General features: G+C 39.8%; 2 protein-coding genes across 2 annotated transcripts in view; one reads left to right on the forward strand and one right to left on the reverse strand.

Annotated features, from left to right (window-relative positions):
- On the forward strand, nucleotides 1–22,018 carry rad51d (RAD51 paralog D). Its single transcript, XM_082549302.1, has 11 exons — nucleotides 1–648; nucleotides 731–792; nucleotides 4,142–4,260; nucleotides 14,504–14,585; nucleotides 14,768–14,902; nucleotides 14,979–15,074; nucleotides 15,198–15,288; nucleotides 18,820–18,890; nucleotides 19,363–19,530; nucleotides 20,542–20,678; nucleotides 21,906–22,018. The coding sequence occupies exons 1-10, from the start codon at nucleotides 567–569 to the stop codon at nucleotides 20,635–20,637; spliced, it is 1,002 nt and encodes a 333-aa protein (XP_082405428.1). The 5' UTR covers nucleotides 1–566; the 3' UTR covers nucleotides 20,638–20,678; nucleotides 21,906–22,018.
- The window catches only part of lig3 (ligase III, DNA, ATP-dependent), a 19,084-nt gene continuing 18,207 nt past the window's right edge, over nucleotides 21,388–22,264 (reverse strand). The window contains exon 21 of the mRNA XM_082549301.1: nucleotides 21,388–22,132. Coding sequence (XP_082405427.1) covers nucleotides 21,899–22,132 — 234 coding nt within the window. The 3' untranslated portion in view covers nucleotides 21,388–21,898. The remainder of the gene's footprint in view (nucleotides 22,133–22,264) is intronic.

The raw sequence follows: 22,264 nt of genomic DNA on the forward strand, positions 1-22,264 counted from the left end.
GGGAGAGCCGGGGTATGTTAGACCGGGAGGTAGAGAGCCAAGAAAATTTCTTTTTTTCTACAACTTTATTTCAGTTTTTCGTTTAAGTCAAAGATTTAATGAAGACAAATCGTTTAAGTCCACGACAGTTACAGGTGTGTTAAAATGCTATGCAAAAATAGACTAACGTACGCCTTAACAACAGTATACTACATTACCCACAAGCGAATGAGTGCAAAATATCCTACGGCAAGCAACAAGCCTTCGCGTATTTTCCCTCGCCTCCGCGTACGCTAATAACGAAGTTAAGCAGAAGTTTTTGTAGAAGTGTGCCTGTGTCAGTTCACCTGGTGTTGTTACGTTTTAAATGTTAGGAACGGTTATTTATACCGACTTTAACAACGCAAACAGCGGAAGAGTTTGCCAAAGTTAGCCGCAAAGCTAAAACAACTGGCTGGGAAAGCTAAAAACAACTGTAGCTAGCGGCATATGTATAGTTAGTTAGGTAACCTCTTTTTACTAGAAGCTTCATTATGCGTCCTGATGTTTTCAGTCACATATGAATTAATCTTAAAATATGCAAGACCATGGTCGTACTAAGAGAGGGGATGTGTCCTGGACTGGATGAAGACTTATTACGCGACCTTCGTGCTGCTGATATTAAAACAGGTGAGTTTGTGGGGCAATGTGTCCGTTTTAGCCTAATCACAGACAAGTTATCGATAACACATCTGATTTCTTGGTTTCACAGTGGAGGACCTGGTTTCATCAGACATTGAGGGCCTTGCTCAGAAATGTTCTGTATCCTATAAGGTATGTATACTTTAATCCTAATCATAGATCCCTAAAAACACGAGATAGTGACCCTTACAAGAGTGCACTGTCAGTTTCCAGCTTACCCAACATATTACTCCAATTTAATCGAGGTGCTGCCTCGAAATTATCCCTATCACAGCAGTTTATTTAGTGGTGTTAGGAAGGAATTTAAAGTGGGCTTGTAATGCTGCTCCTCATTTTCTGCCACAGTCCATATTAAACATGGCCAAACTTTCTTATAATGAGGTCCGTGTATGTACAAGTAATCCCTATGAGTCATAAGCTCAGGCAACTGCTTTAAACCTGCAATTTCAGACAGTTTTTTTTCTACTCTTGGCTGGGTGTGATGTCAAAGAGAGTAAATCTTCTTAATTTGGTCATCTCAGGTGCACAGCTTTTATGAGACCTGTTTGTTTGGTCCAGCCAGTCAGCAGAGAGTTGTCTAAAAGGGCATGTTTGAGAAAGTGGATGAACTAAGGAGCTGCACAAAGGTTAGATGGGAGATAAGATAAAATTTTGTGGGTGTGAGTCCTGCAAAGCTATTCTAGCATAAGTCCAAGAATTGAAATTCTAGATTAGGAAATTAGCTTAAAAGATGCCCTTTAAATTAACACAGAGATCACCCACATGTTATAGCTGGCATAAACACTGTAGGCCAGTATCTTCCTGAGCTTAGATACACACTACCACATGCAGCATGAGTTTCCCATTGTGTAAGTGGTTTATATTATTATGTGGGATACCTTCTTTTTTAAAGTCATCCATAATGGAAGCAGACCTCCCACTGGGTGCATTATATATATACCCACTGCAAACAAGCTCATTTGGTTAACAAGCCAGGAAGGGCTGTTTTTTATTACTGGGTTAAATCAAGGTTAAGCATCACATTTGCTTCCTATCCTTTCCTATATTTTTTGTCCAGATCTGCAGTTAAAACTGGTTTTATGCTTTGTGTTGATATAATAGAATATCAGCATGAAAAATGTATCTAAAAAGAAATGAAAGCGATATCTATATTTCCACAGAAAATGATAAACGGTGAAAAACTTTCTAGCTAAAAAAGAAGCTAAAAACCTCCTTCTGAGTTCCCCCACAAAGTCCTTCATTATCAGTCTGAACCTGCAACGATAGGTCAGCTCTCTTAGTTTTAAATCAGTGTGCAGTGAGAACCAGAAAAAAGGCAGAGATCATGAAAGAAATCCTGTCTAACTCAGAACTGGCCTTCTGGGCAGATAACGGTAAACTATGTTTTTTAGACCATGAATAGTGTTTTCCACCAAACTTTTCAGAGATATAAGAACACAAATGATCATGAAGGGTACCCGCGAGGGTTTTATAAATAAAAGTGTATCGGGGAGTACTTGTGTGGGTGGATGGGACACTGAAGCCAACCCAGACTTTCTTGGTAAAAAGATGAGTGAGCATTTCCGTCAGTCAACCATCCTCTGTGGTCTCTGTGTCTGGACATGCAGACTGAACATGTATAGGATGAAAATTTTGCAGCCCCAGGGGGATTAAAAAGCTAAGAAATTGCAAGAGAACATTTAGAAAGGTGCAAAATAAATTATGCCGTCTCCATACTTCTACACTTGCACCATATCTCTCCATATAGCCTCGCTGTAATTTCACTTTCTACATTTTTAAAGCCAGTTTCATGGAGGAAACCTGACTAATTTGAAAAACATCTTCCTGTTTCTGTACAGTAAAGCGTGTAAGAGAAATAATGACCAAAATGCATTTTTATAATGGAGAGAGACTTTGAAGATGTTTTCCCCATTAGATCATTATGCTTTTCAAATATTGTTTTTTTTCCCATCACTGCCTGCAGCAGGCTCAGGCTCATCCCAGTGGCCGAGCTAGACTTTCTAACCAGCTTGCTCAGCCTGCAGGCATCCCCTGAGCTGATTACCGGGCATCCCTGTGCTCCATCAGACTCCTGCTGTTGATCTGAACCGTTGTCCTGCCCACACAACAGAGATGAGGTCAATGCTAGGTCACCTATACATTTATCTGACTAAAGCGGCCTCCTACAGTTAAATTAAAGCTACACAAGACAAAGTTTTCATGTAAAAACATACCTGTCTCATGAGCCCACAAGCCAAATTTGGAGTGCCAACCTTCTTCCCACTAATTGAGACCCAACAGATTTGTCTGATTTCCCTAAATAAATTTCAGCTGTTGGGCATGAAGTCTAACAGGAAATCTTCTCTGCCCAGAAAGAGAGACTAATCAGAGTTTAACTCTGCTTAACAACATTAAGTGCTCTTTCTAGAGAAAGCTGGACTGCCCAGCATTTGATATTTTTGCGGTTGAGCTTCATATGAAGCATCACACATCAGCCTGGTTAGTGAGCAGTGTTCTTGTGCAGCTGTGATGCTGGAGGAGCCAGTGGAATACGGTCGGAGTTTTACAGTAAACTTGAAGCTAAACACAGCTCTGTGCACTGTCTATTTAGTGACGTCTGACATGCATGTTTCCTACATGTTGGTCGTGACTTTGCAATTCGAATTGATTGCTGGTGGTAATGAGAAAGTCAGACTTTGAATGCCACGTTACGACTGACTTATCTTGAGACAGTGTTGATGTGGTGGAGGTGGTGAGCATTTTCTAACATGGACGTCATCAACTGTGTTGAGAGTTTTTAACTTCAAAGTTAGGATACGATTTGCATCATTTTCACACACACCAAAGCATTCTGGGGCAGCTGGTGCCCTTTGGATGGGCGGGCATTATCATCCTGAAAAGGTCGCTCCTATCAGGATGGAAATGTTTCATTGTAGGTTAAAGGTGATCACTCAGAACAACTTTGTACTGATTTGACTTTATGTCAACAGAAGTGGATCCAAACCATGCAAGAAAAATGTCCCCTACAGCTTAAAAGAGTCAAGAGATCGCCTCACAGCTGGGGTCAAGGGTTCAGCTCTTTCCTTTAAGTTGTACTCATTTGTAGCGGCTGAGCTGGAATACTGGCAGAAACTGAGCTGATTCGCTAATTAAACTAACTGCTAGTCCCTGCAACCATTTGGATAGTATGCCCAAAATGAAGCTTAAAAAATAATCCACGATATCACTGTCTCAACTTGTTTTTTTCCATCTAAAGTGATATGACATGGAGCAAAACCAAGATCTGGCATTTACTTTAATTATGAAGCAAATGATGAATGAGGGCATTATTAAAAAATATCCTTCTAATCACATGAAGACAAGCTGAATTTTTGCATTTGGATTATAATTAAAATGGCCTAGAAATAAAACTCCCCAATCTGGCAACACTGAGTTTTTTGTGTTGCAGCTGATCCATGCAACATTTGTGTGAGCCTCATATGCTGTAATTTTTCTATTTCAGGCTCTGTTTGCCATCCGCCGAGTGCTGCTAGCCCAGCACACAGCATTTCCTGTGTCAGGTGCTGATCTGTATGAGGAGCTATTGAGCTCAACAGCCATCCTCTCCACTGGAAACCCCAGGTAAAGACAATGCTGCTCACACAGCAGAGCACGCTTCTTTGTGTTTCAGCGGCTGGAGGGGATTTAACGACAGGCTCGATGCCATAAGGAAGGTTCATCTCGGGAATCAAATATGCGTTCCTGAGGACACATTCTTAGGGTTTGAAATGCACTGGCTTTATTTTTTTTTATCTTTTCCACTGGATTAGAGTCTTTGAAAGTCTAATGCCATGATCTTTGATGAACAAAACTTTCAGTCTTTGCAAAAATAAATTTAAGCAGCTTTGTTGGGGGATAAAAGTTTTATTATGTTTGCCAGCTTTTCTGTTCATCTTTGCAAACCTACACGGACACTGCAAAGCATGTAAAGTCAATAGTATCATACATTAGCAAAGATGTTTTGTATCTTACATCGATCCATTTTTATCAAACTAGATTCTTCATTCTCAATCAGTGCTGAAATTCAGTTTGCGTTGAACTACGCCGGATTATCCATCTGGAACATGGCTGCTGCTGTTGTTAAAAATACATCTGAGCAAAAGAGTCTTTTAGAAAAAGGCCTGCGTGCCACATTCCTGCACTGAGGAAACATTTTAGCAGCTAAAGCTGACTTTTTTTTCTTTTTCTTTTTGCTTGTTCTTCCATTTGGCTGGTAAACGTAGCCTAAAGTGGTTTCTGATATATCAGCTGCATTAACTTGGCCTCCAGCTTGACTACTTTCCTCTGAAAAACAAACACCACTGGCAAGTCTTTCAGAACATTTTTTGTGGTACATCAAAAAATTAAATTTTCATGATTTGACAAAACCTCAAGTTCCCTCTGCAACCAGCACAACATTGTATTACAGCAGTACTTACAATTAACCTGTAAAACTGAGACACTGAATCCGATGAAAGGTTTCACACAGAGGTGTGCACTGGAATCCGAAATTCAGCTGTCTGTATGCCGTCAAAGAACAAAGCATTCCGCATAAATATTCCACTTTTGGATGGGAAGTACTCTTCAGCCAGGACACAGACGTATCTGGACGAGTCTGTGAATTGGGGCAGCATGGCATAATTTATAAGCTGCTACCTTTTCCACAGTTAAACTCACTGTTGTAGCATAATTAATGACCACAGGTGTTTTTTGACCTCCCCATGGTTCTTTTTTTGAAAAGTGGTTTTCATAAATTAGTTAGTGCCTTGGATTAGTGATATGAAACTGAATCAGTCGTGTGAGCACAGTAGTGGGATTTGTGTGTGTCTTGGCTGCGCTCTACTGGTGGAAAGGTGAACTGGTGAATGATGCGTTTTGATGTCCATCGTGTCAGTTTGTACTGTGAGTACGCTGTTTGCTTCATGCACAGACAGAGAAATGAAGCACACACTTACTTAGCTTTAAGTTTATTAGAGACTACAGCCTAATGTAGGTTTAAGCCTAAAACTGTCTGAGTAATAGTCATTTCTGTTTAAATTAAAATAAATAAAAAGTTAGAGTAAATATCACGAACACGTCTTGTTTTCTATGTGGTTTTTTCTTGTTTTTTTCTTCAGTACATGTGTGTTATTAACTTAAAGCCTGAATACAGTAGAGAGACAATCAGTAACATTAAAAAAAGGAATAATAGAAGAAAGAATATGATAACTTTTTTTGTCTGTTTGTTTTCTGTTTTGTTATTGGAGTTCAAAATTAAATAAAAATTGTTGAAGATAAAAAAAAAAAAGGAACAATAATAGGATGATGGGATATCTATCATAAGGCATAGGATTTAGATTTAACAGGACCCCAGTTCCCACCTCTCCCCCTTTAAATTTGTCATTTTAATCGCTTTAAAATTTGAATTACAACATTTTTAGGACAGATACAGATATTTAGTGATTTAAAAAGCCGATATTCCAAATTATCGGATGTTATATCCCAATATTTGGTATATCAGTTTAATTATGTACTCATTTACATAGACTTCCCTGTTAGTACAGAAAATAGTCCTTCCCAGTAGTATTTGTTTATTTTTCTTTTTTCACTCGTTCAAAGGCACTTATCCCTTTCAGAATCAGCATTATTTTTAATGTTGGGATTTTTTTTAAACACTTTTTTATTTAAAGGAAATAGTGATTGAATCTGCTGGCTGCTTCTGTGGAACATCTGGAATTTTGTAGTTATTCCCTTCCATAGTATCCGACATGAGTGGTTCCAACTTTTAATGGTGAATTGTTGTGTTGCTGTGCTTGGGCCCACCAACATGTGGTAAATTAGTTCTGTTTTCTTGCCACAGGCGGGTTGATTGTAGAAAAGACATTAATTTTAATGACAAATAACTAACTAGTGCTTCTTCTGTTTAATTTCAGTTTTAGAGAAGAATCCAGTTTCAATTGAAAAATCCAAATATTTCGTTTTTATATATTTTCTTAACCATGAACACTGGAGATGCCTTTAGTGCCTGAAAGTTGCAAAAGCCTTTAAACACTTTCCTTTCTTCTTCCAGTTGTTTTGATGTACACCCAGTGAAGAGGAAACTTTTTTTGGTTTGATTTCAACAACATAAATTTAATGTAAATAAAAAATCAGGTTAACTTTCCTGCTAAAACATTGTAAATATGGAAAACTTTCCTTGGACTGTCAAAAAGTTTTGAGCTCCTTGGCTATAGCTGAACGCTTACTGTACCTGTCTCATTAAATATCAAAAGGGAGCTACTTTTTGTCTTTAGCAGCACAGAAATACTCCCGAAACTTGCATTTAATAGACTTCAGTCGCAGCTCAAGCAATAAAACTCAAAAGCAGTTTAATAGTGAATGAATGATAAATAGTATTTGCTTGTGTGGCTGCTGAATATCAAACAATATGTACAAAGTAAGGCTAAACAAACCTTATCAGATTTTCTGGCCCTACACAAACGGGATGTGTGATGATGACTGATAGTGATTCAGAGCCATCTCATGCAGCCCACGAAGTAATTGTGCCAACACTCGATAGGGCGGTAATAGCAGAATAGCGTGTATCTGAACCATTGTAGAGATGTTTGGCTGTGATCAAGTGCTGAAATTCAGCACCAAATCAGAAGAGTCACTTAAAACCTCATTGAGAATGGCAGCGATTTTCTTCTGTCTGAGCCTTCTCATGAGGAATTCAGCCTTGAAGCTCAATGTCAATGGTTAGTTAATGAAGCTTAACACAAGTATTACACAAGTATCACAGCTCCCCTTAAGTAAGATCCTGCTAATTCCCACTATTTGTTTAAATAATCATTCTGGAACGGGGTATGGCCGGCAGAAAATATCTGTCGACGGGAATCTTAAAATCATCTTTTATAGAAAAGCAGAGTGCAACAAAGGCTGAGCCTCTTCATTGCTTCCTTTCCTTGGGGTCCAAGGACTGCACAGTCTTCTGAGCACACTGATGAGGGCAGCCTGTGGGAGATTTTGAATCTGTGACTTTTCAAGGGCAATCACTTTCATCCTTCTGAGTCCTTACAAGAACCTAACTTGACGATCAACAGTGCAGCTCTCACAGCACTGTTGTCACAGAAGGCAAGAATAATGCAAATACATCCATACCCACCAATTCTTCTCTTCAGAGTCACGCCATGGGTGGTGAGAACTGCTATCAAGCAGCCACAGGCTTCCAGCGATGCTTAACCTTCAAGCTGGAGGACCTTGGTTATGTAAATTAAACTGCATGTCTGTCACATCCGTCATCACGAGAAAGATGAGATTCCACAAACTGCACAGATCACTGATCTGAGCTTCAACAGACACAAATCAAAATGCTGAAAGAGAATAGTTCTCCGTTTCCCTGACTTGGATTAGGCCTGCTGTGAGACCATAAACTTGTTTTTTGGTTGGTTTTTTTTGGTAGAGATCTTCATTGAATTTTTCTTTTCTTCTGGGACTAGACTTCAACCGTGTCTGGAAAACTGCCTATGATAGAAGTCATGAGAATATAATCATTTATATAATCATTTTTTATTACTTTTGATTTTTACTTTCTTTGTCATTTCTTTTGTGAGTCCAGTTTAGTTTCAGCTATTTTCCAGAGTGGGTTTGTTCATTTCACTTTGGTTTTAGAGGTCTAACTGGAGATTTATTCTTCAGTATGAAATGTATGCTGTAGCTACATCGTAACCACAAACGCCTCTCAAACCCCGTGCCAGGGTTGGGGAAGTCCAGGCCTCGAGGGCCGGTGTCCTGCAGGTTTTAGATGTCCTTGATCCAACACAGCTAATTCAAATGGCTAGATTACCTCCTCAACATGTCTTGAAGTTCTCCAGAGGCCTGGTAATGAACAAATCATTGGATTCAGGTGTGTTGACCCAGGGTGACATCTAGGCCTTCAGGCCTGGACTTCCCACCCCTGCCCGATGCCATAACCTACAGCGTAACCTGACGTTCTCCTGTCTAGAAATGTAACCACACGTCAGGTCGACGCAGACCAGAACTATTGCGATTGGCCTCTTCATCAATTCCTCCTGTGCAAAATCTCATGATAATAAGAAATACCCAGCCAATATTTATAAAGGCTATTCTGATCATTGCAGTGGATGCATCAAGACACACTGGCAAAGGGTTAAACCAAACCAAACCAAGTGTTTTCAGGTATTTATTTATTTATTTTTGTTTGTCTTTGTAGTTTTACCTTTTATACCAGCGGGCCATGGGCCGATACCAGTCTGTGAGTCGTTTGGCGAGAGTTGAGGCTCGGGTGTGAAATATTGTTACTGGTTTTATTTTGTTGTATGTATCTGTGACACCTCAAAGGCCGGTCCGTGAAAATATCGTCGGACATAATCCGGTCCGTGGCGCAAAAAAAGGTCGGAGCGCTGTTTTATACCACCACAGTGGATTTGAAATCAAACAATGAAGATGTGATTGAAGTGCAAACTTTAAGCTTTAAGAGGTTTAACAAAAGTATTTCATTAACTGCTGAGGAATTGTATAGATTTTTATAGCAAGTGCCCCATTTTTAGATGCTCAATAGTAACATAATTTTATATATAAGGATTATTTTTAATACCTGAAAATCTTCAGCTGTCAATGGACTGCCTGCACTCTAGACTCCATAGACATTAACAAAGAGAAACTCTGCTAGGCCTTTACTGCAGCCACCAGCAGGCATTGCTTGTTTAAGAGTCTCTCTGCCTTCGGTGTTGTCTTTAGTAACTGAAAGCATGCTCTGTTGGGTCGACAAGAGGTGACTGACCTGGTGTTTGAAGAATTTCCCTTTCCATTCCTTTGAAAAATGTTATTTCAGTATGATTTAGGTCATTATCCGTTTGCACTGCGAAGCTCTGTCCCGTCAGTTTTGCAGCGTTTGCTTAATCTGAGCAGAGCATTTGCAGTTTTGGGAAGCTGACTGTTTGCCACCTCTCTATATGTCTTAGTTGGTTTTTCAATCTAACGATGCTCTGCTTCACTTCCATCGTCATATCTTTGTGAACAGTGAACAGCTACTAAATGCAACTTCAACACTTGGAATAAAGTTCAGGTTTTTTGGAAAGAACGAGTCTCATCCAGCCATAACGCTGCTTGTCAGTTAATTCTCCAATTACTTCTGAGCCTCTGAAAATGAGGGACTTTGTATAAAAATGGCTTTAATTACTGAACAGTTAATGCAATACTTTTGCTAAACCCTTTGAAATAAAGGTGGAATTTGCACTTCAATCACATTCATTGTTTGATTTTAAATCCATGGGGGAGATGTAGCGGGACAAAATGAGAAGACAAAATTGCCTCATTGTCAACAGACCTGACTGTATGATTAAAATATAAACTGATACTGCAGAATAAAATGACTCTATTTTTTTTGGTCATTAAAGTAGAAGTGATGTAAGAAGAATAAGAGGAGTCTACATGTGACTTTGTATTCTGTTACCAGCAGCTGTCAGTTTCTGAACCAGCTGACAGTTTTTGGTGTTGTCTGCTATCGACATATTTGGGGCAATACTCAGTAAGCATTTAGGCTCAGCCGTCAGCGTTGACACAAAACACAAAAAATCGACCAAAACACACCAAAAACTCTGTTTTTCTCGCCTGCAGCAGCTTCTGGTTTCCTCAACTTTCAGCTGACAGTTTTCTTAATATTTCTCAGTGAGGAGTCGTCTAAATCAGCGGTCCCCGCCCCGGGCCTCGGACCGGTACCGGTCCGCGAGAGTTGAGGCTCAGGTGTGAAATGTATGGTTTTCAGGGTTTTTATTGGTTTTCAGCGTTATTTTGTTATCGTTTTTATCGTTAACTCGGTTTTCCTGGGTCTTTTCACGTGTGTTATGAATAAATCTTCTTTTTTTCGGTACCGGTACTAGTTTTATTTTGTTGTATTTATCCGCGACACCTTAAAGGCCGGTCCGTGAAAATATTGTCGAGCATAAACCGGTCTGTGGGGACTGCTGGTCTACATGATTGGAGAATTAGCAATTTTATGGCCATTGGTCGTAGTAATTCAGTTTGAGAGTGAATGCTCTTCCTGTTCTGTATTTCATACATATTGCTTACCTTTTCCATTTAAATTAAGTGAAAATCGGAGCTGCATAAAATACTTTGTCGTTACAGTTGGGAACAAAGGTGCACACTATGGATTTTAAAATAAACATTGAGGTGAAGCCGCTCGAGATTTTATCAGGTTTCCATAAACCATAGCGATGATTTGATGCTTCTTAATGAAGTAATGCAGTGAGAGTTGCAGTTGGCTATTTTTACATTTTTATGGAAATGGATTTGTACCTTTTGACTTTTTATCTAAAAGACATGTTTTTCTGCTAATGGAGTTGTTCATCGTTTGTACTGATGACTCAGCTGGGAGAATCGTGCATCATTGTCTGTGCAGAACATGGCAGGGTGTTTGTACCTGCTGTAACCCCTGGCATCTTGAATTACTCCTCCCACCTGTCAGAATAATTTTAGATGCATAAGACATAACAAATCCAAGCAGTAATGAGCCCAAATGGTCATTTGAGGTGATTAAGAGATATTATAAAGGAGTTGAGAAACACTGCTTGATGTGTTCTGCTTTGGGAAAAAGCTCTGATAGCATCTTCAACTCTATTGGATTGTTTTTGCTTTTTCAGCGTTGTTTATGAGAACTTGACAGTTGCATTACCCCGTGAAGTTTGATGAAGTAAGCACTTAGCATTAATTAAAAAGAAAGATACCAAAATCAGCTGACTCATGTGTGAGCTTATCGGTGCCCCAGTAAAGGACGGAGCAGCCCTCCAAGCACAGATGTGGAATCATGCATTTCTGTAGTATTTCAAGCGTTAAGTTATGGACAGGGCTGTAAACAAACTTGACAGGCGTTCTGCTCCTGCTCGGCAGAACTCTGATGTGAAGTCAGGTTGTAAGGATGAGGTTAAAAAGCAGCTCCAGAATGATATGAGATGTTGACAGCAGGTTGTGAAACTTTTGACCATGGCCTTCCTTTTAATCACATCTGTAGCATCACATAAGTCGAGCCCGCTGCTCACTCAGTTCAGTAGGAAATTAATGGAGCTCTGGTGATATACCGCTTAAGTTTCTTGTGGCATGAACGCATAAAGAGAGCGGATACACCGGGGTCGAAGAGGTTGCGTATAAACGACCCAGGGCGTGCAAAAGGGGAACTCGGGGGAGATTTACTTGCACAGCAACAATGAAACCCACAGCAAGACTGACAAGTCTGTAAATCCTAAGCACACTCTCATCACTCACTATACTGATGTGAAAAAATATAGTTGAAAGTAGCATCTCTGACTGGCACTTGAATCTATTTGGGATGGAAACAGTTTAATATAGAAATATATAAGTGAGGAATGATTTCAGAACTGTTTGCAGCTCAAAGGGTGTCGAGTTCAAAAACCAAGTTTGGTGTGAGTAAATAAAAAAAATTGGTTATCTTGAGATATTATCTCACTTCCTGTTTGTCTGCTTCATGTGATAATAGCTCTACAGGACTGAGCTGCTGCGGTGAATAAACAGCCGGTTTTAGGAGCAGCCTTTTTATTTATGCCCTTGTTTTTTATTCATAGAGACAAAGATTCTTTATGAATAATTAAAAAAAGGAGCTGTTTTAAGTGTCTCAACTCTTCATGAAACTATCTTTGAACATTTAGACATCATAGCTGTGCCCACTATCAGTGACTGTCATCCTATGTGCTCACATCAGTCACCCTGAATACTGATGTGTCCCCAACAGATTCCATATCTTGTGGCCACAATTTTGTCATCACGTCGCCATGCATCGCTAACTCGAGGCCACACAATAATATGTTACCGGGATGGTTTCCACTGAGAATGATAATGTGAAAGATTTACTTTTAAAGTACTTAATTACACTTGAGAATATTTCTGCACACCATTTAAAGGCTATAGTTTCAGTTTGTGTTGCACATGAGATTTTATGATGTTCATGCCACAAAATTAGACTTTATATCTTCTGTTATTTATTTAAATTATACTTGTATGTCTCAAAAAAACCTTTCATTCATTCATTGATCCACGTCAAGCCCCTCCCTGAGCCTGATTCTGACTGAGGTTTGTTTTACGGTTGAGAGTTTTTCCTCCTCGTGTCAGAAGAACGTGTTCAATCATCTGATTGTTGGGGTTTCATCTCTAATATTATCCAGTCTTTAGCTTACAATGTACAATATAAAGCACTTTAAGGTGACAGGTGTTGTGATGTGAAGCAATATAAATCAAATTGAATTGAACTCATTCATTCATGACTTCAAGCTCTTGAAAATCGGAAACCCAGTATCTCATATTATTATAATATTCTATTTCAAGTTTGAGTAAGTTATTGTTCAGTGCACACAACCATACAATCATGGGGAAGACTGCTGACTCTGCAGTTGTCCAAATGAAGATCATCAACACTTTCCCAAGGAGGGTGAGACACAGATATTAATTGCTGAAAAGGCTGGCTGCCTGCAGCATTCCTTACCAAAGCATGTTTGTGGAAAGTTGGTTAGAAGTCCATTTAGAACTTTAGGAAGCGTCACACGGAGTGGACTGAGGCCGGTGTGACTTCATCACAAGCCACCACTTACAGACGACATCAGGACCGGAGCAACAGCTGTCACATTGCTAATGTTAATTCCTAATATCGAGCTAGTCCTGAACTAGAGGCAACATCAGAAGTGTGTAATCTGGGCTAAAAGGAAAAAGAGCTGAACTCTTGCTCAGTGGTCCGAAGTCCTTTTTACAGATGAAAGTAAATTTTGCATTTCATTTGTAAATCAAAGTCTTAGTCTCTGGAGGAAACATGGCAAGGAACAGAAAGGTGTTTGAAGTCCCGTGTGAAGTTTCTGCAGTTGGTAATGACTCGGTGTGGCTCATTTGCTGGTGCTTTTGGTGACTGGGCAACTTTATTTGGTCAAAGTCAATGAAGCCAGATACCAGGATCACTTCCCAGCACTGCTGAGGAGTTTTGTGGAGATACCGATTTCCTTTTCCAGCAGCGCTTTGCTGACCGTGCTACTACCGTGACTGACCACCCAACTAACCTGCACTGTGGGACCGCTATCAAAGCAAACCCTCAATACATTAGCAGGTGTAGCAAGCTGATCGCCTTCAAATGACATTGATGCTTTGGTGCAGTAAGAACTAAAACAGTTCCAACCAAGGACTATAACCTCACAGAAGTCGGACTCATTTTTGATTGATCATAGAAAATACTCCATGAGCCATCATCATGAAAACACTTGAGATATTTCACTTTACATGTACTGAAAATAAAATATTTGAAAATTTTTCTTTTGGACTTTTTCTTGACACTCTACTTGTGTCCTGATTTAAAGTTAGAAAATTGTATCTTTTTGTATCTTGTACCTTTTTTTTTTTTTTTTTTTTTTTTTTTTTTAGGTATATGTAAAACAAAGAAACAGACTTGCAATCCCTTTTGCTCTAGGTATAGATCATTGCTGCACATCTAAACCACATCAGACAATCTTAATTGTTTTAATTAAAAAGCGAATGATGTTTTGTGATTCACTAAAACTCGGGCTCTATAGATTTGCAACCTGTAGAAAAACAACAGTTCACTTAAGCACTGAGGAAGATACAAAATCCTTCAAAAAGCAGTTAATGAAAAACCAACGATTTCTGAATGAATTTGAAAGCTGCAGTTGGTGCCTGAGCTTGACAAGAAGCAGCTGGAATTAAGAATTGGCCGAGTATCTTAAGAGTAGTCTGGAGTCAGGCTCAGTTTGTATTATGTTTACCCAGCTGCAGTTTTTGCCGGCTCTACGGCTGCACTTAATGGTTTATTACATTGGATGGCAGTTGTGAGTAATGAATTGTACCTTGTTTCTTGCAGCTTAGATAAACTGCTGGATTCGGGCTTGTATACTGGAGAGATAACAGAGCTGTCGGGAGGCCCGGGAAGTGGCAAATCTCAGGTGAACATTTCCTACCTTACCTCTCCGTCACTGATAATTTCAGCCTCATAAATTCACTCCTTTTTAGAATTCCCCGTTCTCCCGTAGAATAAGAAAATGCACCTTCCAGAGTCGCTGTTTAACCGAAACAAATTGTTCATGTTAACTTTAACTATCCCCGACATGCTTCCCTTCGCTTGTAGGTGTGCTTTGGTGTTGCAGTGCACATTTCTTACCAGCTGAAACAGAGTGTGATCTATATCGATACGACAGGAGGGCTGGCTGCCAGCCGCTTGCTTCAGATGCTGCAGGCTGAAACCAGCAACACAGAAGAGCAGGTGAATTACCTGAAGCTGCATTGAAAATTTTGGGTTATTTGAAGGAAAATAAAAACAAGCAACTTCTGCTTTACAGATGGAAGCTCTTCAGAGGATCCACGTCTTCCGTTTATTTGACGTTTACGCTCTGCTCGACTGTCTGTACAGTCTTCGCAGTGGTGGGCTTCAGCAGGTTTGTTGACAATTGCTTTTTTATTTCGCTTAAAATACACCAGCAGTCTTTCTGTAGCTGGGGAACCTTTGTAGAAAGACGAATCAAATTTCAGCAATCTAATTTTGTCACATTTTGTATTAGGCGTCTGTTGGCGGCGGCTCTGTCAAGGCGGTGATTGTGGACTCTGTGTCAGCTGTTATCTCGCCTCTACTGGGAGGCAAACAGAATGAAGGTGATATCTCTCTCTGCTGGTCCATCATAGTCAATCATACCTCAGGCTGTTTTTACACCTTCAGCCATAAAACTGAAAATAAATGTCACAACACGTTTAAACACATCTGTGGAAGCATGACAGCCAGTCATAAGAAAGTGGCAAAATAACACACTAATATTTGTGGTGTCACATTAAACCGCAAACCATTACAGTTTAAGCATGAGCTCGAACCTCTGCTGTCAGTTATAAATAGAGCTGTTTTCATTAAATATGTAATTGCTTAAATTCGAGTCTGGCCTCTTGGGACTCAAAATAATTGAAATTCGTAATCCAAGTGAACTTCATTCAATTTGTAATGTTTGTAGAAAGCTCCAAAACTGTCATCTAATTAAACTGACAGTCAGTGCACCAAAATTCAAAGGTTCTTATCTAAAATAAACCTGCCTGTAAAAAGACATAACAATGCAAGCTATTAGCACTCTGCAATCTCTGCTGGTCTGTGTAGTGCAGCTCCTGATTGCTGAATAACTCGATTCAAAGAGAAAACCAGAAGAAGAAAATCCAAAAAATGAAATCAAACTATCGGATAACATCACAACACATGAAGACAATAACATTTCTCTTACCTGGAAACCTTTCGGCCTCATTTTCAACTCCACATTTTTATTCCTGGAATCCTCTGTAGTACTGTATTTTTCATACATAAGGCGCACCGGATTATAAAGCGCATTAAGCGAAACAAAACAGTCAAATAAGTCCAACTTTACTCAACTCATTCTTCTTGCTTCCTCTACTTCCGTACCATTGATTCATTAATGCTGAATTCTCTCGCAGCGGCTCTATTCCCATGTTGTTGCAGTATATTAATGACTAACCTCGTATTGTGGATGGATTATCTCAGTTGTTCTCCTGACTGAAGTTTGGTCCGTTTACAACATCCTGCCATGCGATTGCATTTGTCCCTAACCATCAGGAACCCTCACGTTAATTTTTATCAAGTGGAAAAAAGTTAGCGTTCATCCTCCAGCTTCACTGTGTTTATGTTATGCTAACATCGCTGTGTTGCTAGCGGTCACGTAGCACATCATTATATACCAGCTGTCCAACTTCAGTAACCCTACAAACGTCACTGCTGTTTAGTTTCCTGTCTTCATTTATGTTGGAAGTGATAGCAGAGCTGTACGTTTTAATTTTTTCAGAAATCTCTCAGTCAGAACATGCTATATCATGTTTAGGTGGAAACTAGCGAGCTAACTTCCTGCTAACTTCTAACTCTGTTAAATTTATAAATTCTGTTTTCATGGATGCCTGGATGTTAAACTTAATTGTTAAAACCTGGTAAAGGAGCAACACTGATTATTTTATTAAAGATGAAAGAATTTAGACAGTTTTAAACTCTCAGTGATGCTGCAGTATTCGTTTGACTTTGGAACCTGAAGAGATGGAGTTTAGGACCCAGATTACTCTGGGAGGCTCCTGACTAATGCTCCAACAATCCATCAAGCGGTGCGGCTTCATAGCTTCAAAGTCGTACTAAAACATTTTTTGACAGATTTTTGAGCGCCGTGTACCACATAAAATCGGTTCAAAGTCAGTAAGTACAACCAGAATTCATACATAAGATGCACCGGATTATAAGGCACTGTCGATTTTTGAGAAAATTAAAGGATTTTAAGTGCGCCTTATAGTCTGAAAAATATGGTACGTTTACATGTATTTGGCTCCTCTTCCTTTAAGGCCACCTTAAACCAGGGTTGTCAAACTCAGTTTTAGCTGGAGGTGCTATGTGTACAGAAGTATTTGGCTAAATCTCTTACCTCTGAATTCAGGTGTTTTCAGTCACAGGTGTATTAAATCAAGCACTTAGCCATGCAGTCTGTCTTTACACATATTTGTGAAAGGATGGGCTGTTCGAAAGAGCTCACTGAATTTGAGCACGGTATGGTAATAAGATGCCACAGCGTGAAATTTCTTACATCTACACTTCCTGTAGGTATGAGGTGTAGGTGGTATTGTTCATTTATCCTTATAGTTTATGTAGTTCAGTGATGTGTTAATGGATTAAAAGAGTAAACAAATAATTGATTTTAAGTTTGCATGCATATAAAAAATAAAAATGAAAAAGTTGCATAACCATGATTCTGTTCAATCAAGAACAAACACTGACAGTAGGTGTTTGTTTAGCTTACTGTTGGGAATGTTAATAAACCTACAGCCTGCAGTTTTCAAGAAACTACACTGATTGATAGGCCACATTAAAATTAGCAAAGGACTGGATGTGACCCACAGACCTTGAGTTTAACACATGTGCTTCAGGCAAACAACAGTGAGAGAGGAGTGTTGGTGAGGAAGCCATATTAAAGTTATCCACACTCGCTCACGTCATCCAGAGCTGAGAGTAGAAAACTGCTTGAAACAGTCTTCGGAGCAGGTTGAAGCTCGAGATCATTTAAATGCTGCGTTTAAATATGAGCATCCAGCAGAAAATAAGAAAAGCATAATAGGTCCTCTTTATAGATGAAGCAAATGCACTCCTTTCAGTAAATAAGGACGTCTTTGGTTTTTACAGCCCACCATCTGTGTAATTCATTGAATGTTTCCTATGCACTCCTTAGAAAAGGAGTCAGCCCTTTACTGCTGGATTATAATTCCAAATGTAATTTGTGAGCTCGGGCACACTGCTGCTGTGCTCAACTAATTACAGTAATGAACAGCACAGTGGAAAATTTGTATCCAGTAATTTGGGTTTGGCACACAGTAGAGTTCATATTACTTCTGAAGAAAAAGGTAACATTTTTAAGGTTTTAATTAAGGAATATTCAAAGCACAGAGTAATGTTTGGATTGTTATGGTTATGAATTTGGTAAAATATTAAACATGCAACAGATCACAAGATGATAAATTTAAAAGCAAAAACAGTCAGGAAGCAACTGAAAAACATTAAAAAACGCATTTTAAAAAATAGAGGAAGGTGAAAATCTCAACGTATGTTGACATGATCCGTGTGACTTTTATACTCGCTACAATTAAAGAGTGTTCCTTATATTTCATGCACCATTTCAGCCTTAAAATGATTGAAAATGAGTGGACCATCTGTAGTTACTTTCTGCCACATGATTACCACCACATGCTTTTGTCGTTTTATTTTGTCAGCTGCGACCAAGCTTATTTGGTAGTGCTATACCAAGACACCAGCCATCGGTTAGCCTGCTAATATGTGTAATTTAGCACCAAATGTAAAGGTTAGCTTGCTACTTTTGCAGATTTTTATTAGGAAACTTTGGAACAACAAGCTTTTACAGTTCGATGCACTGGTGAAATACAAATGTCTGTACCTAAAGTGACAGATCCGTCATGGGCATCGCTACAAGCTTCAACAAGCAACCGCAGCTTTTTTAAGTCAACTCGAGCAATTTTTAGGAATGCAAATTTCGCTGTAATAAATTTAGCTTGAGCTGCTACTGTTGAGTTGCTTTGAAAGTTCCTGTGACAGAGCCTGAGAGTATTCTGTACATGAACTAACCTCTCTACAACTTCCTTTGCCTCCAGGCATGTCCTTGATGATACAAGTGGCAGGAGCTCTTAAGACGATGGCAAAGGACTTCAACGTTGCTGCTTTGGTACGGATGACTCAGTCTTTGATGTGTGCTGCTCTAAATGCAAGATGCACTTCCAGTGTCAATCTAAAGTCTACACAAACTACTTCTTGTTATTCTTTCTGAGAAAACTAAACATTTTACTGCTTTTTTGGGTTAATAAATAGGATTATAATAATTCCAAAAAATAGTTTTAAAGTAAAATCAACCCTGTTTAGTGAACTGCAGGTTTTAATTATGTTTAAAAAAAGGAGTATGCACGTTTAAAAAGCATGCACCAAAGAAAACTGATCTTCACCTCAAGTGATGAAGTTATTTGAAGGGAGATAAAGATAATTTGGTAGCCTTTCAATAAAAGTGGGACGATCTGCTTGTCCCACTTATATCTTCCGTCTTCTAAAGCTTGTGTTACGCGTGGGAAGCTGTACCAAAGCATGGTGCGATAATCTCCTGAGAGTGAGGGAAGAAACTAACACGATGGTGTCTGGGCCCACAGGTAACAAACCATGTAACGAGAAGTGGCAGCGGGGAAGTGCAGCCCGGCCTCGGCGTTTCGTGGAGTCACATCCCGAGAACCAGGATCCTGCTGGAGCGAGTAGAGAAGGCGGCGGCTGTCAGCCAGCCCAGTCTGCGCTCTGCAAAGCTGATCAAGTCTTCCAGACAGGTACAAGAAGCAGCATTAACTTGCAGAGCAACCAGCTCAGTGTTGATTCTGTCGAGGGGTTTCGTTGTTGTCAAAACATCTTGTTAAAATGGAGACTTTGAAGTCGTGTTTGCCCTTTTAATAAGAACCGGTCTGGTTTGATAAAGACATGTTTTATTCCTCCGCCGAGACACGAGCCAAGGCGAGGAACGTTTTCCGTTTGTTTGTCTTCGAGATTAAAAACACTACCAGATCAGATTTGAGTAAAATTTCTGGAGAAGAGGAGCATGGGCAAAGGAGAAGCCTATTAGTGGGGATAAGGATCACTTACATTTATGCTTAGCGTCCACACTCCTCCTGTATTTAAACTGGGAAGGCTATTCCAGTAACGTAATGTTGCTTTATCCATTCCAAAACCAGTTTTGATGTTTGTTTGGGGTCATTGTGTTGATCCCAATTCTACATAAAGTTTCATCTGTCTAGCTGCTGATCTGAGGTGCTAAGTTCATCCACCATGAGAAATGAGTTGGTCCGTTATGGAAGCCACGACAGGTCAACTCGTTTTTCAGACTTTTTGGATGTTCACTTAGTTCATCCCTTTTTTTTTTCCTAGCACCACGAGTTCACCTTTGGTCTTCTTCAGTGGGATTTTCACTGTAATTTTCAGACACAGGCCTGTGTTTGTTAGTAAATGCAGATTATTTCTGAAACTGCACTAAAACATGTCTCAGTGGGGATTACTTTCATTTCACAACTGAATTTGATTTGATAGCATCTTAGTTTGAACGTATCCTCTCGGGTTTGATAACGATCACTGATATTTCTTCGACATCAAAGATCTTTTAAACCAACATTTTTGTTAAAAATAATGGGAGGAAATTCACTCTGCATTTTCTGCTCCGGAGTTATAAAAGACGGTCGTCAGCGGAAACAAAGCAGCTTCAGAATGAACCGAGCCAGTGAATATTTAATATTGTGGCAGCGTTGTGTTTAACTAGGTCTAAATCAACTGTCATGTGCTCTGTTTCTTAGCCTTGTCACATCAAAGAGGAATTTGACTTGCAGTGGTGGAGTCGCTCAGAAAAAGGGTCCTCGGGAAAGAGGAAACTGGATGAGACGGATTCCTGATGAGAGCAGCCGTAATCCTCTGCATAAATGTCACACCAAAGGTACACGCATGTTTCTGGGTCGAATTTGGGAGAAAGTGTCTTTTTGAAGTACTCTGCTAGCATTCAAGCGATAACTAAACTTTATTCCAATTAAAAACGGTCGCCACAGTTATTAGCTTCAAAATTGACCTATTTAGATACTGCCGGCGTCATGCTCTGTCAGTCATCTGCTGCAGCTTTGGCATACTGGCCTGAGATTTTATTCTTACCTGTTGGAAAATCGGGAGGAATATAAAGGCTTTTCTCGTGTTTCTTTCAGGCATAGCTGGGTAGGCTCATGCGAATTCTTCTCAGAGTGTGAATACGTTCGAACATTTAATTAAAGCCACCTCATAGCCTGAAGTATCCCACGGATGAAAAAGGCAAATCTGAATTATCCCTGAAAGCCATTCTGATGCAGCAGGCTGAAGGGAAAAACCTCTCAGCATTTCACTGGATCATACAAGGAGTCTCACGATCGAGAAAGGGAAATGTATTTGGTTTAGCTGGAGCAACGCCTTTTTAAAACAAATTCTCTCCATATGGTTTTGGGGAAATCTGGCACAAGCAGAGCTCTCCGGAGATTCGCGCATGTTCATAACTTGTAGCTTCGGAGGCCAGCATTTATGCCATTCATCTCTGTGACACCACAGCTTTTATTGCAAGTGGCTCCAATGCAAATCAGTGCGACGCTCCAAACACAAACCGATGAAAATGAGACACGCTGGAATGATGTTACAGGGACATTTTTATTGTCTTTGTCAGGTTTGTTTATTCCTAAAGGCAGACAGATTTGTTTGTTTTCAGTGCAGGAGCTGAGCTTTAATATCAGAGTGTTCTTCAGGCAGTCGAAAGTATTGCTTGATGCTTATTTAAAAAAAAAAAAAACTGGTTCATATCCTAGACTTGTGTGTAAAATCAGTGTCAAACTGTACGTTACTCATGATTTAGAGGCTATATTCTACATTGTTACAAAATATTCTACACCTCATATAATCATAGACTAATCTAGCACTCCACCTCCAACCTAAATGTGTGTTGCATCTGTTGGTCCGCATGAGCAGAAAGGTTCAAAAAGAATAAATTAAAATGACCTGAGAGCAGTGGCATTTGAAAACATAGACAGTCACGGTAACATCCCCAAACTTAGAGCTGCCCTCTGAACAAATAACATCACCAGAAAACCAGCAGTTCATGGCTGGGTGAAAGCAGTGTATAAAATGTAGTTTCCTCCTCTTTTATTAACAGGGAGCTACGACACGCCTCTTGCGGATACATTCCCAGATCCAGCTGGGGGTCACTTTCTGAGCCTGGCTCTGTTCTTCGGGTTCGGCCAGAGTGTGCGTGGCGGAGGCTGCGTCGTAATCTGGCACGAGGTCCCCGTCGTACGCCACGAAGTATCGCCTCAGCTTGTTAAAGTCCTGCACAGAGTCGGGCAGGAAAAGCTTCACGCCGCTGAAGATGTCCAGCAGTGTCTACGGGGAAAACAGTGAGGTCAGCAGAACAGACACCCTGCAGCAATACTTTCCCTACATTCAAGGGAGCAAAGTGCTCTGCTTTTCTGCACTGTTCAGGCTGTGTAATATTACCATGTCACTGATGGAAAT

The sequence above is a fragment of the Aulonocara stuartgranti genome (assembly GCF_965226115.1).
Source record: "Aulonocara stuartgranti genome assembly, chromosome: 10".
In the NCBI taxonomy this organism is placed as follows: domain Eukaryota; kingdom Metazoa; phylum Chordata; class Actinopteri; order Cichliformes; family Cichlidae; genus Aulonocara; species Aulonocara stuartgranti.

Excerpts from the sequence above, each read along its gene's own strand:
- rad51d (XM_082549302.1), top strand. The coding sequence starts at position 567 with ATGGTCGTACTAAGAGAGGGGATGTGTCCTGGACTGGATGAAGACTTA. Across the intron at positions 649-730 it reads TGCTGCTGATATTAAAACAG|TGGAGGACCTGGTTTCATCA; the intron begins GTGAGTTTGTGG and ends TTGGTTTCACAG. Across the intron at positions 19,531-20,541 it reads TGATCAAGTCTTCCAGACAG|CCTTGTCACATCAAAGAGGA; the intron begins GTACAAGAAGCA and ends TCTGTTTCTTAG.